This window comes from Diadema setosum, chromosome 15, assembly GCF_964275005.1.
Source record: "Diadema setosum chromosome 15, eeDiaSeto1, whole genome shotgun sequence".
Classification (NCBI taxonomy): domain Eukaryota; kingdom Metazoa; phylum Echinodermata; class Echinoidea; order Diadematoida; family Diadematidae; genus Diadema; species Diadema setosum.
Window position 1 is genome coordinate 10128885 of NC_092699.1, and position 13990 is coordinate 10142874.

The 13990-nt window shown below is 38.9% G+C and overlaps 1 protein-coding gene across 1 annotated transcript; it reads left to right on the forward strand.

The window, feature by feature from the left end:
* The first annotated feature begins 10628 nt into the window (after positions 1-10628).
* LOC140238499 (alpha-2,8-sialyltransferase 8B-like) lies at positions 10629-12223 on the forward strand. Its single transcript, XM_072318405.1, has 2 exons — positions 10629-11164; positions 11854-12223. The coding sequence occupies exons 1-2, from the start codon at positions 10686-10688 to the stop codon at positions 12221-12223; spliced, it is 849 nt and encodes a 282-aa protein (XP_072174506.1). The 5' UTR covers positions 10629-10685.
* The last annotated feature ends 1767 nt before the right edge of the window (positions 12224-13990 follow it).

The window sequence follows — 13990 nt, forward strand, 5'->3', positions numbered from 1 at the left end:
GTAGTAGGTCCAACCATACTTGCCCTGGCGTGTGTAAATTCAGGACGGGGACCGGAAGCGACTGTGCCCGTGCAGGGCCAACGGCCACAGTTGCACTGCACAGTGTAACTGTGGCCGTGATAGAAGGGGGCCGTGCACCAACCGACATACCTTCAAGTCGAAGTAGGGCCTAAACTAGAATCTATTATTGTTAGATCTATCATCTTTGAACCTTTAGTTCCCCTGTTTAAACGTTAGAGTTCTACCAGATCTATTGGGTTAGACTACATGTATGATGGAGCTTGCGATAGATCTATTCATTTTTTTTTTAATTTATTTGTAAATCCTAAATCATATTCTTGGGGAATTTGCATAACATGATTGATATGAAAAACTTCTCATTTAACGGGACTAATGACATTAAACTGACCCAGCAAATGTCATTTCAATTACGGCATTATCATGATTTGACATAAATGAGAACGCGGAATTATACATAGAAAAATAGGCCTACTTGTCGATCAAACGCAAATGCCCTAAAGTTACTGATACTAGATTAGAAAAAGTCATTCCACTTCAATCACTGATTCATGTGTAGACTTCTACTTACACATCATCTGGATCTGGATTCCTTGAAGTTGTTGACTTGGCCAGCTGGGGTTGCTTGATTGGCGTAAGCCGTGGCAACACAATTCCACCGTGCATGTCGTAACACGAATTTGCACATTCTAAATAAAAATTCCTGCAAAACTGTTCATGCAACTCCAGCAAGTGGAAAGCAAAATTTTCATCGGCACGCTGACGCTGAAGCCTCCCCCTCTGGTCTCTTACTTGTCCTCCAGCTAAGAACACGTCTCTCTGCGTTCTCCACTCGTCGATAGCGTCAAACAAGTAGATACGTTGCCTCGAGTTGGACGGCTGTTTGATCTCCATTGTGAGGTTTCATTACTAAACCAAAGCCAAGGCTAAGCCGAAACAGTACAGCACTTTTTATTGCAAACAGTACTCGCATACCACACACAATATTGATACTGACATACCGGTACCGACGACTTTCTATCAACTTTGTTATGTTACGATCCGGCCCAACGTACTGTAAGCTGTAGGTATAACACATGCAGCTGACGCAGCAGACAACATTGCACGATGAGATCATAACAACCTGCCATATGGCCATTATATGCATTGCAACTTGCTATACATGAAGCTTAGAGTTTTAATATTTCTTCATCAAAGCATATTTATAAATACCAAATATTAAACAACGTAATATATGAATAATTTATGATATTGTTATATAATATTTTCAGACATTTTTAAATATTATTGCCTAGATTGCTGAAATTGGCACCATAGTGCATATAAACAGAGACTGGAGCCAGATACGTACGTACGTACACCCTACAGCTCTCACTACTTGTTGTGTCGCGGACCGGGAGAGATTTTCATGCGCATGGCTGTTGTGCGGTTTTGTGCATGCACCCATTCGGCCCCATTCGGTAGGTATTCGGGCGTCCATGTTGAAATTACAGTGGACAGCTCGCACGGCGCTCGTGCCCCATCAGGTTTTCGCTGGTGCGCTGCGTAGCGTCGTGTTCGGCATTCGGTACGTACGGGGGTACAATAACGGGAGGAGCAGCTTGTCGTGCTTTTCTACTGAGCTGCGAATCGCCTGCGACGACCGGCTGCCTTTAACAGTATGGTGGTAATATCCTACTAGCGCGCGCAATAGAGATAAAGCCGTTTATAAAATGGGTTCAAGAATGTAGCCAATTGGAAGCGCTGAAATGAGTCACGTGTGCGTGCATTAATTTCTCACTAACATGCACGGCCTGATGTCACAATGCTTACACTAGCAGTGCGCACTCAATCAGTTGTTACAAGTGCGTCGCGCGCTACTATACGCGCTGTCAATCCTGTAAACAACAACTTCTAGTTCGGGCTGCCGGCCGGCCTTTCTTGGGCATAACATGTGGCGTACGTATACTCTTATACGACAGTACTTACAGTGCGGGATTTCCGAGTGCGACGTGCGTAAATGTTAGGGACGAACATCTTCGGACATCTTGACTCTTGAGCGAGTGCTACATGTAGCTGACTGGTATTGACCCACGAAGGTACGTGAAAAATGCTATTAGTTTTCGACCCATTTTATAAAACAAATGATGCACAGGATGCGCCTCGTGCATGTTGCACCATTGTCAATACTCTCGAGTGCGCCGCACCTTCAATAACGCACTCTATCTTGTGCATCATTTGTATGATAACAACCCTAACCATAACCCTACCGTAAGTCCTTGGAAAATTAAGACCGGAACAATTGTCGCATGAACAAATGTCGTGTCACTCCAAAGAACAGACAAGCAGACCGTCAACTACATGTACGTGTCTACTTGTATGAAGCAGCTCCAACACACCTCGGGTCCCATCTATTTAGGTGTCATCCTATAGATAGGTCCCTCACTTACAAGGACCACACAATCAGGACCAACGCACAAGGGGGGGGGGTTCTAGAAACAGCTACGAACACCAAATGGGGAGCAGATGCCAGAACAGTCCATTCTGCGGCTCTCGCCTTGTGCTTTTCAACTGCCGAGTATGCTTCTTCTGTCTAGTGTAGATCAGCTAATGCCGGCAAAATAGATCCTGCTGTCACATAAGCAACTTTTCTTTTTTGTTATTTACTCTGCTACTTTGACACGTAATCATTCAAGTCGAAACAAATCAAGTACAGATAAATCAATGTTTTTAATAATAAAAATCAAGCTTTGGTTTTGTTTACAAAGTAGAAGATTTGATATCAAAATATCAAATACAAAACAAAGTATAGATAAACACGTAACTTTTGGCTATACTGCTCTGGTTACCGGGTTCATGTCCCCCCTTTTGGTAGTTGGTACTGCGCCAGCGTCGTGCCCGGTAGACCGCAGGCCGTCAGGGGGTGTGGCTCAGCAAGTGTGGCTCAGTAGGTGTGGCTCAGCAGGTGTGGCTCAGCTAGCGACGCTCGTCCCTCGGCTCGTGTCGGTAGTCGCCTCAGCATGACAGTCCCGCCCGCCGACGTTAGTTCAAGCCCCGTACCGATGTGTGTCTTACGTGCTAACCAAAATGTTTCTCTGCTAATATTTCCTAATCGTCCTTACTTATACACAAACAGCCGAAATCAATTAACATATGGCTCAGACAGAAGTATGCATTGAAAATCATCCTCACAAAACAAACTATCTCTACTTACTAAATTAAGACCTAACCAGCATGAATTTGTGAATATCATTATCCTAACTTCACAGCCGGATGAGTTCGCCTGAACCTAACACAGCGATGTAATACGGCATTAACTGATTTTCTTTTATGTATATTGCCTGGGGTGTCCTAACAGAGACGTCATTGACCTAACGAACTTTTATACAAAATCAATGGATATAATTTACATAAAGACTCGAGCATATATATTGCTTTCCTGACACCTGCTTTAAATGCTGCCTGGGTGAGACATTACTGGGTGCCTTAAAACTAGCGGTGCTGAAGACCTTAATCTACTGTCTTGCATCGCACCTATAAAATTGGAAGAAAGGAAAAGGTTGAAGTCTAGGCCCAGATTGATCGACTCAGAGAGTTCCCTTCCTAATAATAAGTCTGATACCCAGGGTCTGGACCTGTGGAAAAGTCATCTCGTCAAACCTCATATACGGTGACCATTAACCCAAAGGAAACTCTACTCACTAACTTTAGTTATGCATGACCATTTTTGTTCTACCTGAGTCCATTCAGAACTGCAATTGGTCGTTGCAAAGCCAATCTTGTAAGATGGGGCTATAAAGATGACGGGGATACCTGTTACCAATGTCGTGAGGAACAGACGATGGAGCATCTCATAGTCTGCCCTCTCCCGCCAACCCCTTATACTCGTGAATACCTAGATGGTCTGAGCGGTTATGAGACTAGCTGCGGAATGACTCGAGAAGAAGAAGACTATTGACGAATCACACACAATGGACTTTTTCTTTCGGATTTTCCCAAGATCTTCAAAATATTCGATTTAGACATTTTACATTTTAATCGATATTTGTTGGTGAAGTATTAGTTTGAATGAGAAATTACAAAATCGCCATTTGTGTTTGTTTCTGGCCTTTTGATTCTGATTCTGATTCTGATTTTATTTCTGAATTTCTTTTTCATATAAATGAAATACAAAGTCGATTGAACAAACAATTTGAGCACAGTTTGAATTGAATCTGACAGTTAAAACAAATAAATGATTAATTCAAATATTCAACTTTTTTTCCCCTGACACAATACAAAATGAGAATAAACTATTTTGTGCATACATTTATGCAAACATAAGTTACAGTATATCTCTTGCTCTTAAGACAAATTAGACAATTCTTGATGTACAGAAATTAAGGAGACCATCATCATAAGCAAGCGCTTGACGAGGACAATTGCCTCAGAAATTATTGTCTAAACAATACAACATTGTAAGAATATAATATACAAGTCACCACTCACTGAGTGGCGATACGAAGGGAGAAAGGGAGGGGAGAATGAGGGAAAAAAGTACAGCGGTGCTTTGCGCATTGTGTAAGATGTGAGGTGTTTGCGTGGAAATGAGTTGTATGTGTTAATGTTCATGTTTGTTGTATATATACGTTCAGTTCGGAGCCCTTACTTTAACTATGGAAGTGAAAACAAATAAAACAGATAAATAGCAACATGCTCTAATATTCAGATTATTGAGTTACTATCATATATTTAAGCCTTCATGTATTCCCGAGACGCATTTTGAAAATGGTCAGTATATACACAATGCCTAGTCTCGTTCTTTCGAAAATATGACAGCTGGTCAGTTTTCACTTTATCTTATTTGACTTGATTTGATTTATTGGTTCCTCCATTATAATTGTAAATGCACATATCCATGTACATTGTACATTCATTTTTGGTACCATACATAATTACTACACGTGAGTTATTAACAAAGTAGTTGTGTCTCCACTCGATTTACAATGTGTAACAAAACGTATCAGCGATACAATGAATAAAGCAGAAGGGCTGCAGCTTAAGGGTAGCATGTTTCATAGTTTCGTCTCGTTCTGCTTGCTTACAACTACACCAAGGTTTTCTCCTGATTATAATTGATCGTGTGGCCAAGTTTCATTTGGCCGTGATTTGACCATGGAACATAGCTCTATATCAAAAGCAAGCTCTCATTTGTATATATAGTGATACACGTTTCCGCTCAGTTTGTGTATTTGCCGAAAGTCATTTAATTGCCCAGAATGCGGTCTAACGATCGATGATATTCTTTCGTGTTCTAAATCCAGTCAGGGAAATTCATATCGAGACAAGCGAATTGATTTATGAATATCGAAAGTCATTACTCAAGATTATCTGAATCAAGACCATTCAATTTTTCTTTATCCGCATTAGATTTATCGAATGCGGATGGCATAGCAAATAGATGGGAGGAACCTAAGATAATTATAGGGGACTTTTAAAATCAGTCGTTAATTACATTCTCAGAATACCAATTTTGCCCGTAATTAAGGAGCTTTTAACTTCCCGATTTAATTACGAACTCGATCAGAATATCACCCAATGCAGTATTTACCTCTCCAGCCACAATGTATATGCATGCACTACTAAAAGACAAGCAGAGATTATAGCAAACCTGGAAGCATAATGCATGCATCTGAATCCCAATTTAAGTGTCTATATATTGAACTTCTAGCTTACTTTCTTTCAAGTGCAGGATTTTAAACAGTTTAAAGTAATTGCAGATGTATACTGTATCCATTGTTAGAGACCTGTCGAATGGTTTCGAAATCATGGAGTATCTATAGATACGAAACGTCTTTAACGTGTTCTGATTTTCCACTTAAGAAAGGCTTTCAACGTATTTCGAAACTGCAAACACAAATAATTTGAAATGTATTTCAAGGAAGTAGACAAAGAATTCGTGAACAATCAGAAAGTGTTTGATGTGCGCCTTACGTAAATGCCTACAGCGATCAATGGGTTGAAAGGCTGAAACTCCGATTTTAGTCTTTACATCCGAATTTACTAGTTTAGGGATAATCAAACATTTACATCTCCCCGGGAAACTCCGCCGAACTCCCAGCTTTCTCTAAGGTTCACTTTGTCATGCTCAATGCCGCGACAGGGCAGCAAAGCCGCACGCACCTATGCTTCCGCTGAAGCTGAGCGCCCCCCCCCCCCCAGCTTGATTAAAATCGTTAGCAGATGTTGAGCCTGATCTTAAAACCATGCTTATACGTCATCACGAATTATTTTTTCTTTTTTCTATGAAATCAAGGCAGTTTCATGCCACTTAACAGTTAATATAGTGCAAAAGTCCGAAAAGTCAAATGTTCTTACAAATGAAAATTACCACGAATGCACACTTTAAATGATCAGATTAATTAATTGAAAGTCGCCTTTGGGACTTAATAATACTAAAGTATACGTTCTTAAAGATAACGAAGATAAGACGGGTATTATGGGTATATGACAGAAATCTGCCGGTATTATTGAACCCAACTTCAATGTCCTTGGCTGCAATTACTTTGTCTATGCTGGTTCACAAAGGCACCCCTTCCCAAACACATTTACCACTTCAATTTGTCTTGAGAAAACTAATGTCTGCATTCATTGAATGCACATAATTTTATAAGGTAAATTCACCTGTAAGACATATTATGTATAATTGTGCACAGGACATAAGAATCACCGTTCTTTTTGTCTCAGTTTGGATTATTACATAATTGTCTTTTAACTGCAATTATTTTCATGTGCATTTTTCTTTTTTGTCTTGCTTGTGTGTGTTACCAGGTTTTCGAGCACTGCCGAAGCAGCTGGAGGCGACGCCTTGTCACGACAACTGGGGCCTAGAGAAAGCTAAAATGAGGTGAATATAATGCAGAAGAAGCGCAAGACCCACCGTTTATACGCGTTTCCAATACAGTACTCTCCCGTTATATCGAACATGGTTATAACGAAATTCTCGTTATCAGCGAAGTATAAATCTATGTCCCAGAATTATCACCAACATATCTCTATAGAGTTTATTGTTCGGATATAACGAAATTTCGATATAAGGAAAGAAAACTGTCAGTCGGGAAGACTCCGTTATAACGGGAGTCTCCTGCTTTCGTATATACAATCAGAAACAAGTATTTCATTAATTCATTCATTCCTGTTTTATTTTCATTTCTGAACAATATACATGGGTAATACACCAGTCAAAGTGATGGTATATTCTTGTAAGAAATATAGTGCCACATGATCAGTAGGAATCTTGTTTCATAAAGGACTTAATGGAAATGAAAGTCGGATTGGATCGGTTGGATCGGCTGATGGGTCGTAGGTTATGTATCTTTCTCTTTGTTTGTTCTTTTTGTTTTGTGGGTAAGTCTTCTATCTTTGTGTCGTAGAGAAGAATAAGGCAGGGTAGTCACTGGTAGTGCGACATAAAACCTTCAATGAACGCAAGAATAAAAACCATGGTATATTATGAAACGTTCTGTGGGAGCGGTTTATTGGCCGCCGTCTACTGATCCAATGACTTCAAAGGAAATCATGTGACTGTTCAATAACAACCCTGCATGCTCGTCTCCTGTGACCTTCGGGTAATGCATTCACGCACGTGTGGCCAATGATTAATGTTAAATAGTGAGTTTAGTTTCTTTGAGAAACAAAATTATGAGATTTTTATATTTCCTCTGGACATAGGAACAATAATTGTTTTAGTTTTGTGATGATATCTCGGTTCATCATTTTTTTTCTCTCTCCAAAATTAGACCAAATGTGTGCACGTAAAGGCCAATTATGAGCTGAAATTATTTCAGTTAGGGGTTGTTTGACCAAGCAACACTCAATAACTTTGCTTATGTAACTTTGTGTGACATTTTACATGTACGAAAAAGAAATGCAGAAAATAGCCAAATCAATCAATCAATCAATCAATCAATCAATCAATCAATCAATCAAGCTATCTATCTATCTATCTATCAATCTATCAATCAATCAATCAATCAATCAATCAATCAATCAATCAATCGATCAATCAATCAATCGATTCAAAGTGTCTCTTTGGATGAAAAGCTTACACTTGTCCCAAAGAACATTCCTGCAAAGTGAGACATCTTTGTTACTATCTATTAAAACGACACAGTGATATCCCCTTTTTGTGATGTGTATAAATCTATACTCCAAGCAGAGTTAGCTGAGTGAATGTAGAGTTAACTTGAAGTATCACTTGGAGAACACATAGCTCAATGATTCCAGCAGTACGTGTCTCACATGCCTCAAACTGTGTGCTCTTGTTGAGCATTTTCGGTTTTTCTCAAGTGAAAGAAAACTTGATGTTAAAGGTCCAGTTTACCTTTGGGAGCAGTGACTTGAAAAATGTTCAAGATATCACATTTGATGCATATGTGTCGGTTTGTTGTATCACAAAACATCCTACCATATCAAATTTTTGCAATACAGCCTAAAATATAAGGAGATGTTCATATTTTTCTTAAAGGAGACCTCCGGATGATTTTCAGATTTTTACATTTGAACAACTATAAATTAGTTATACTGAGGACAGAGTTTCAGAATTTGTGATGATTGGGATGAAGAATAAGAATATTTTCAAAATTTAGAACAAATTGCAATGAACAAGGATGATGACATGGCAGAGTCACCATAAGAATGCATGATTTGGGGCTCAAGGAAGCAGAACAAAAGAAGAAGGCATGCATAGATTATACACAGGTGAACTCGCAAGCAAGCGGTATTGTATTGGAATTACACTGCTACATTTCTGAAATATGTGAACCTTCTATGTCATCGTCCTTGTTCGGTGTAATTTGTTTAATTTTTTTCAAAGTATTGTTTCTCTGCTCAAGAACCACAATGAATTCCACAAATCTATACATGGAGTTGTCGATTTATGTGCTACATGATGTGAAATTATGAAAATCGTCTGGAATGTCCCTTTAATAAACCGTAACTGTATATGGTTTAGTCTGGAAACATTTTTATTATAACTTTTGTTCATATTTTATACATTTAACAATACTTAACATCGAGTTTACCGATTCAAATTTTCACAGTGGTTGTTTCTATCCCTATCTCAAATTTCAGAACTATTTTAAAGCACTAATGCTGGGTTTTTGTTTCATCTGCAAATGGTAAATTATGCCTTTAATACAGGGGCGGATCCAGGAATTCTGTAAAGGGGGGGGGGGGGAGGGCGCAACTAATATTTCTGGTGCCACTTCCGGGTTTCATTTCTTTTTTTTTTCTTTTGTTTGCGCCCCTCCTCCTCTGGATCCGCCACTGGTTAATAGCATTCTGTCATAGGCATGCAAGTCTAGTTTATACCTTAAAACAGGAATTGCGAATTAATGTACGACGTTACGATATCCTCGAGGCTATAGTCAATGTTATTATACACTTATCAACCCTTCTTACTGCAAGGCCACTTTAACCGTGGTGAAGACAAAGTCTGAAACCTAAATCCGAGCATGGTACTGAAGTATAATATCATATCGTTGATTGATTAATCACATTTTCGTTTAAGTGAACAATAAAATTCAGCATATTATCACACTTATCTTTGCTTCAGTTTACGAGTTTCACTTTTTCCCTTGAAATCATTATGATTGTAGGCTGTTGGTGATGTTTGTTAAAGGTCCAGTTTACGTTTGGGAGCAGTAATTTTAAAAAGATGTTCAAGATATCACTTTCGATGCATATTATGTAGGTCAGTTGTATCACAAAACACCTTACGATATGAAATTTTTGCAGTTAAAGGACAAGTTCACCTTCATTAACATAAGGATTGAGAGAATGTAGCAATATTTGTAGAACACATCATTGAAAGTTCCAGGAAAATCGGACAGTCCGTTCAAAAGTTATGAATTTTTGAAGTTTTTGTGCAGTCACCGCTGGATGAGAAGACTACTGCAGTGTATGATGTCACATGCATACAACAATATAGGAACATATAAAGAGAATTTCACAAAATTTCATCTTTTGAAAAAAGTACACATTCCCTTGACTCGTTACTGACATTATGTTATGGGTAATATTATTCCCATTGCCTTTAGAAAGAGGCAAGTCAAGTGCTCTTTTATTCTGCGAAAAAAAGTGAAAATATGTTGAATTTTCTTTACATTTTCTTTATACTGTTGTACTCATATGACATCACAAGTCTTAGTAGTCTCCTCATCCAGCGGTTCCAACACACACACAAAAAAAATAAAAATTCATAACTTTTGCATCGATTGTCCAATTTTCCTCAAACTTTCACTAATGTGTTCTACTAATATTGCTGCATTCTCTCAACCCTTATGTTTATGAAGGTGAACTTGTCCATTAAGCCTAAAATATAAGGAGATATCACTATTTTTTCTCACTAAACCATAACTGTAAACGGTTAAGTCTAGAAACATTTTTATTATAACTATTGTTCACATTTTGCACATTTAACAATACTTTACAGCTATCATACTGGTTCAAATTTTTTACATTGGTTGTTTCTATCCCTAACTCACATTTAAGAACTATTTTGAAGCACTAATGCTGGGTTTTTGTTTCATCTGCAAATGGTAAATTATGCATTTAATCTTTCCTGATACGCATTATCCAGAGCAGCGTTTTCCAAGCATCGGACGTTGCGAGAAACCCTTCAGTTATTCAAAACCGGTATTACTCCGATGGATATGAGATTCTCGAGTAATGTCACGGAGATAGTGCGACTCAACCAGACTACCCACATGACTGAAAAACGGACCTGTGCTATCATAGGCAACTCTGGTGTGCTGTTGCATAGCAGATGCGGCCATCTCATCGACAGCTCCGATCTCATTATCCGAATGAATCTGGCGCTGTTTGGTGGCGAGTTCGCTTCGGACGTCGGTTCGAAAGTCAGTCTGATGACGCTGAATTCAGAACAATACAGGCACCTGACGTACTGTACAGACAACTATGGCAACATCACACTCGGCGGGCTGCCACGCGTGTGTTGGAAACTGCTGAGAAGCTTAAGCCGCATGAACGGCAGTACTCTCTGGTACTTCGGGGCTGTGGCCCACAACAATCGTCTGAAAACAGCGCTGGCGGTGTTGCGCAATTTTTACAACCTCCACTTTGGTTTTGCCTACAGCCCGGCAGAGCTCAAGGGTCAAGTGAAAAAGTGAGGAGATGGATTACTTTTCGGGAAGGCTGGTTGTGAAATCCGATATGAATATATTATGTTCTATGTTTGTTCTTGGCCTTTTTGTATTTTATTACATTTTTTTTTTCTTTTCAGAAACACATGAATTGATTGTTGGTCAATAAACAGAGAAGTACTTTACAAATTTTACTGTGGGTCATTCACTGAAGTGGAATCGCTATACCTTTTCATTCACTCACTCTGTAACATAACTCAAGAGGGATTCGAATCTAATAACATCTGTGCCCCACTCCCCGAAACGATCTGTTTTTCTCAATGTCCCTTTCATCTGACTTTTTAGTCCCTAGGAGTGCCGCAGATTTCCATTTTCAAAATCCATGCTTTTTCGAATGAAAGACTACGGACGAGAAAGAGAAGTTGACACGGGTAATTTGCATGAAGCAAAACTTAAGCTTTATTCAAATTTACTTTAAATGACAGGACAAAGTCAAACACATGGAATGGCGAAAATTTCGTCCAAGTAATTCAAAATTGACAGATTGTTGATACGTATTTGTCTGCGTGTTACAAGGTAGGGACATTACGACCCTTTGACCTATGTAATAAATTTGGGAAGAGACTTATTACACCAGCGTTATGTTACTAGTCATGAACATTATAATTAATACTTGTCACTTAAAAGTATCATTTTCTTTCTTCGTGTGCAGAGTTTTGAAATTGAGCTCTCCGAGCACCGGTGTAGCGGTTTACGCAGCAGCCACTCACTTCTGTTCTCGAATTCAGCTTTTCGGTTTTTTCCCATTCTATAAAGACCCGACGAATCAAACTCTGTTCACGCATTACTACGAAGACGCCAAAATGAACTACACGACCAACCGCCACAAGCTGCCGGATGAGTTCAGGGTCCTCCTCAAATTGGACAAGAAGGGCGCCCTCCGGATTGTTAACGACTGCAGCGGAAAATGGAATAACGACTTATTGAGGGAAAGGTTCAAGGGTTACAAGCATTTGAATGGGAACGAGTTGGGTGATTTTAATATAAGCTTGCTAGGTCGATCCGAAATCGAGCCCAGATGAAATCAAAATCAGATCAAGTACCTGGTCTCAAGCAACATTACGGAAACACTTTAACTTCTTAAACTTCTTAACTTCTTTAACAGTTGGGGTCACGTGACTCCATACGATACGTCATCTAAAGTTCCACTGGTATCTTAATGTCTAGGAGATTTCTTCTCTTACTCTTTAGAAGATATTTGTTTCAGAATTGAACTACACCTGCATTATACCTAAGGTATTATAAATCTTTAAGTTGGTGCAGAGTTTGTTGGGTTTTTTTTTGACACTCTTTGATGAAATGAGCCATTTGCAGTTGCCCCCAGTTATATGACATAAGCATGGACATGGGGATTTAATTATGAATACGCATGTAACAAGATATCTTCAGTAACCCTTTTAGAGAAATGAAAACTATAGATGAGAATTCAGTTTATCCCCCTGCTTATTTTGTAGGGTGAACTGTCCATTGGAAATTACGTTCTATTCTATGTTTACAGTAGGCCCACGTCGGCATGTGATGAAAGGTATTAGAAAAATTTGACGTCTGCAATGATTTCCCCTATCTTATAGACCGATTCTGTGACGCGCTATGTGTATTTTTGGCATGAGCAGCGCCATTACTGCGGTGTCCCAGCCGACCCCCCTCCTCTCTCCCCCACCCCTCTCACGCGCACAGAATGAAAAAACTGATGCGTGGTTGTTTTAGCCAATAGGCGTCTCGTAATGAGTGCACGAACGCTTGCTTAATGCGCGAACCTTTGTTACAAGTGCGCGATAAACATGTTGCCCGGGGGTGGGGGAGAGGAGGGGGGGTCGGCTAAGACACCTGAAAATGAGCTCCATGGCTGCGCCCAGTGCCACAATTTGTCTGCTGCCCTCAACGAACCCGAATCGGTCTATATTATTTCAGTTTCAGTTTCAATGTAAATTTCATTTTTTTTTTCAAGAATGAAATATAAAAGCGAGGACGAAACAAGGACCAAGAATATACAAAATCACTAACATCCATCAAAAACAAAATAGGTCTTATAATCGATACCTACGGGATTCCACAAAGGATGCTTTGTTTAATCGATTCAATTTCATTGATGAAATGACATTTTACATACGTTTTCTGCTATGTAGATAAAAAAAATACCACTGATATATAGGGCCTATCCTCTTTGATTCGATAACTTTGTCACATAATGATAGCATAGTCGGTCGAATGACCTTTCTTAAGTGTAACTGGTTAAACTTTAAGTGCATTTCTGTCTAATAATCTCTGAGGTCTTTTATGAACTTTTTCCCAGGAGTTAAGATAAGGCAGGAAGTAAAGAAATCGGACTAAGTTTCTTCGTTTTGTGACAAATCATTTTTTTTTTTCTATAGATCAGAATTATCTTTGCAACTGATTGACAAATTGACCTACATCGACGTAAATTATCTTGCCCTTTCAGAGAGTCGGGACAATATTATCCGTTGATCGGGATGGAGTGAAAACATAAGCCAATGGATCAGCAATGTAATGCATTATCTGTTTTATAAGATTGACACCAAAGCTGTAGTGCCCTTTGGATGCGCTTGATTTAAGTCCTAGACAAATTAAACTAACTGGATCATTTACCATCTCACAATTTATGTTGATATTTTTTAATGGTTTGTTAATGTAATACTAGTTAGAAATCGCTAACAGTACTAAAGAACGTGTGACACTTTATGAGATTAAAATTTGTATCTATTTGTTAAGGTCTATATATGCCAACTTCGAAATGAAATGAAATGAAAAAAAAAAATGAAATAATTATT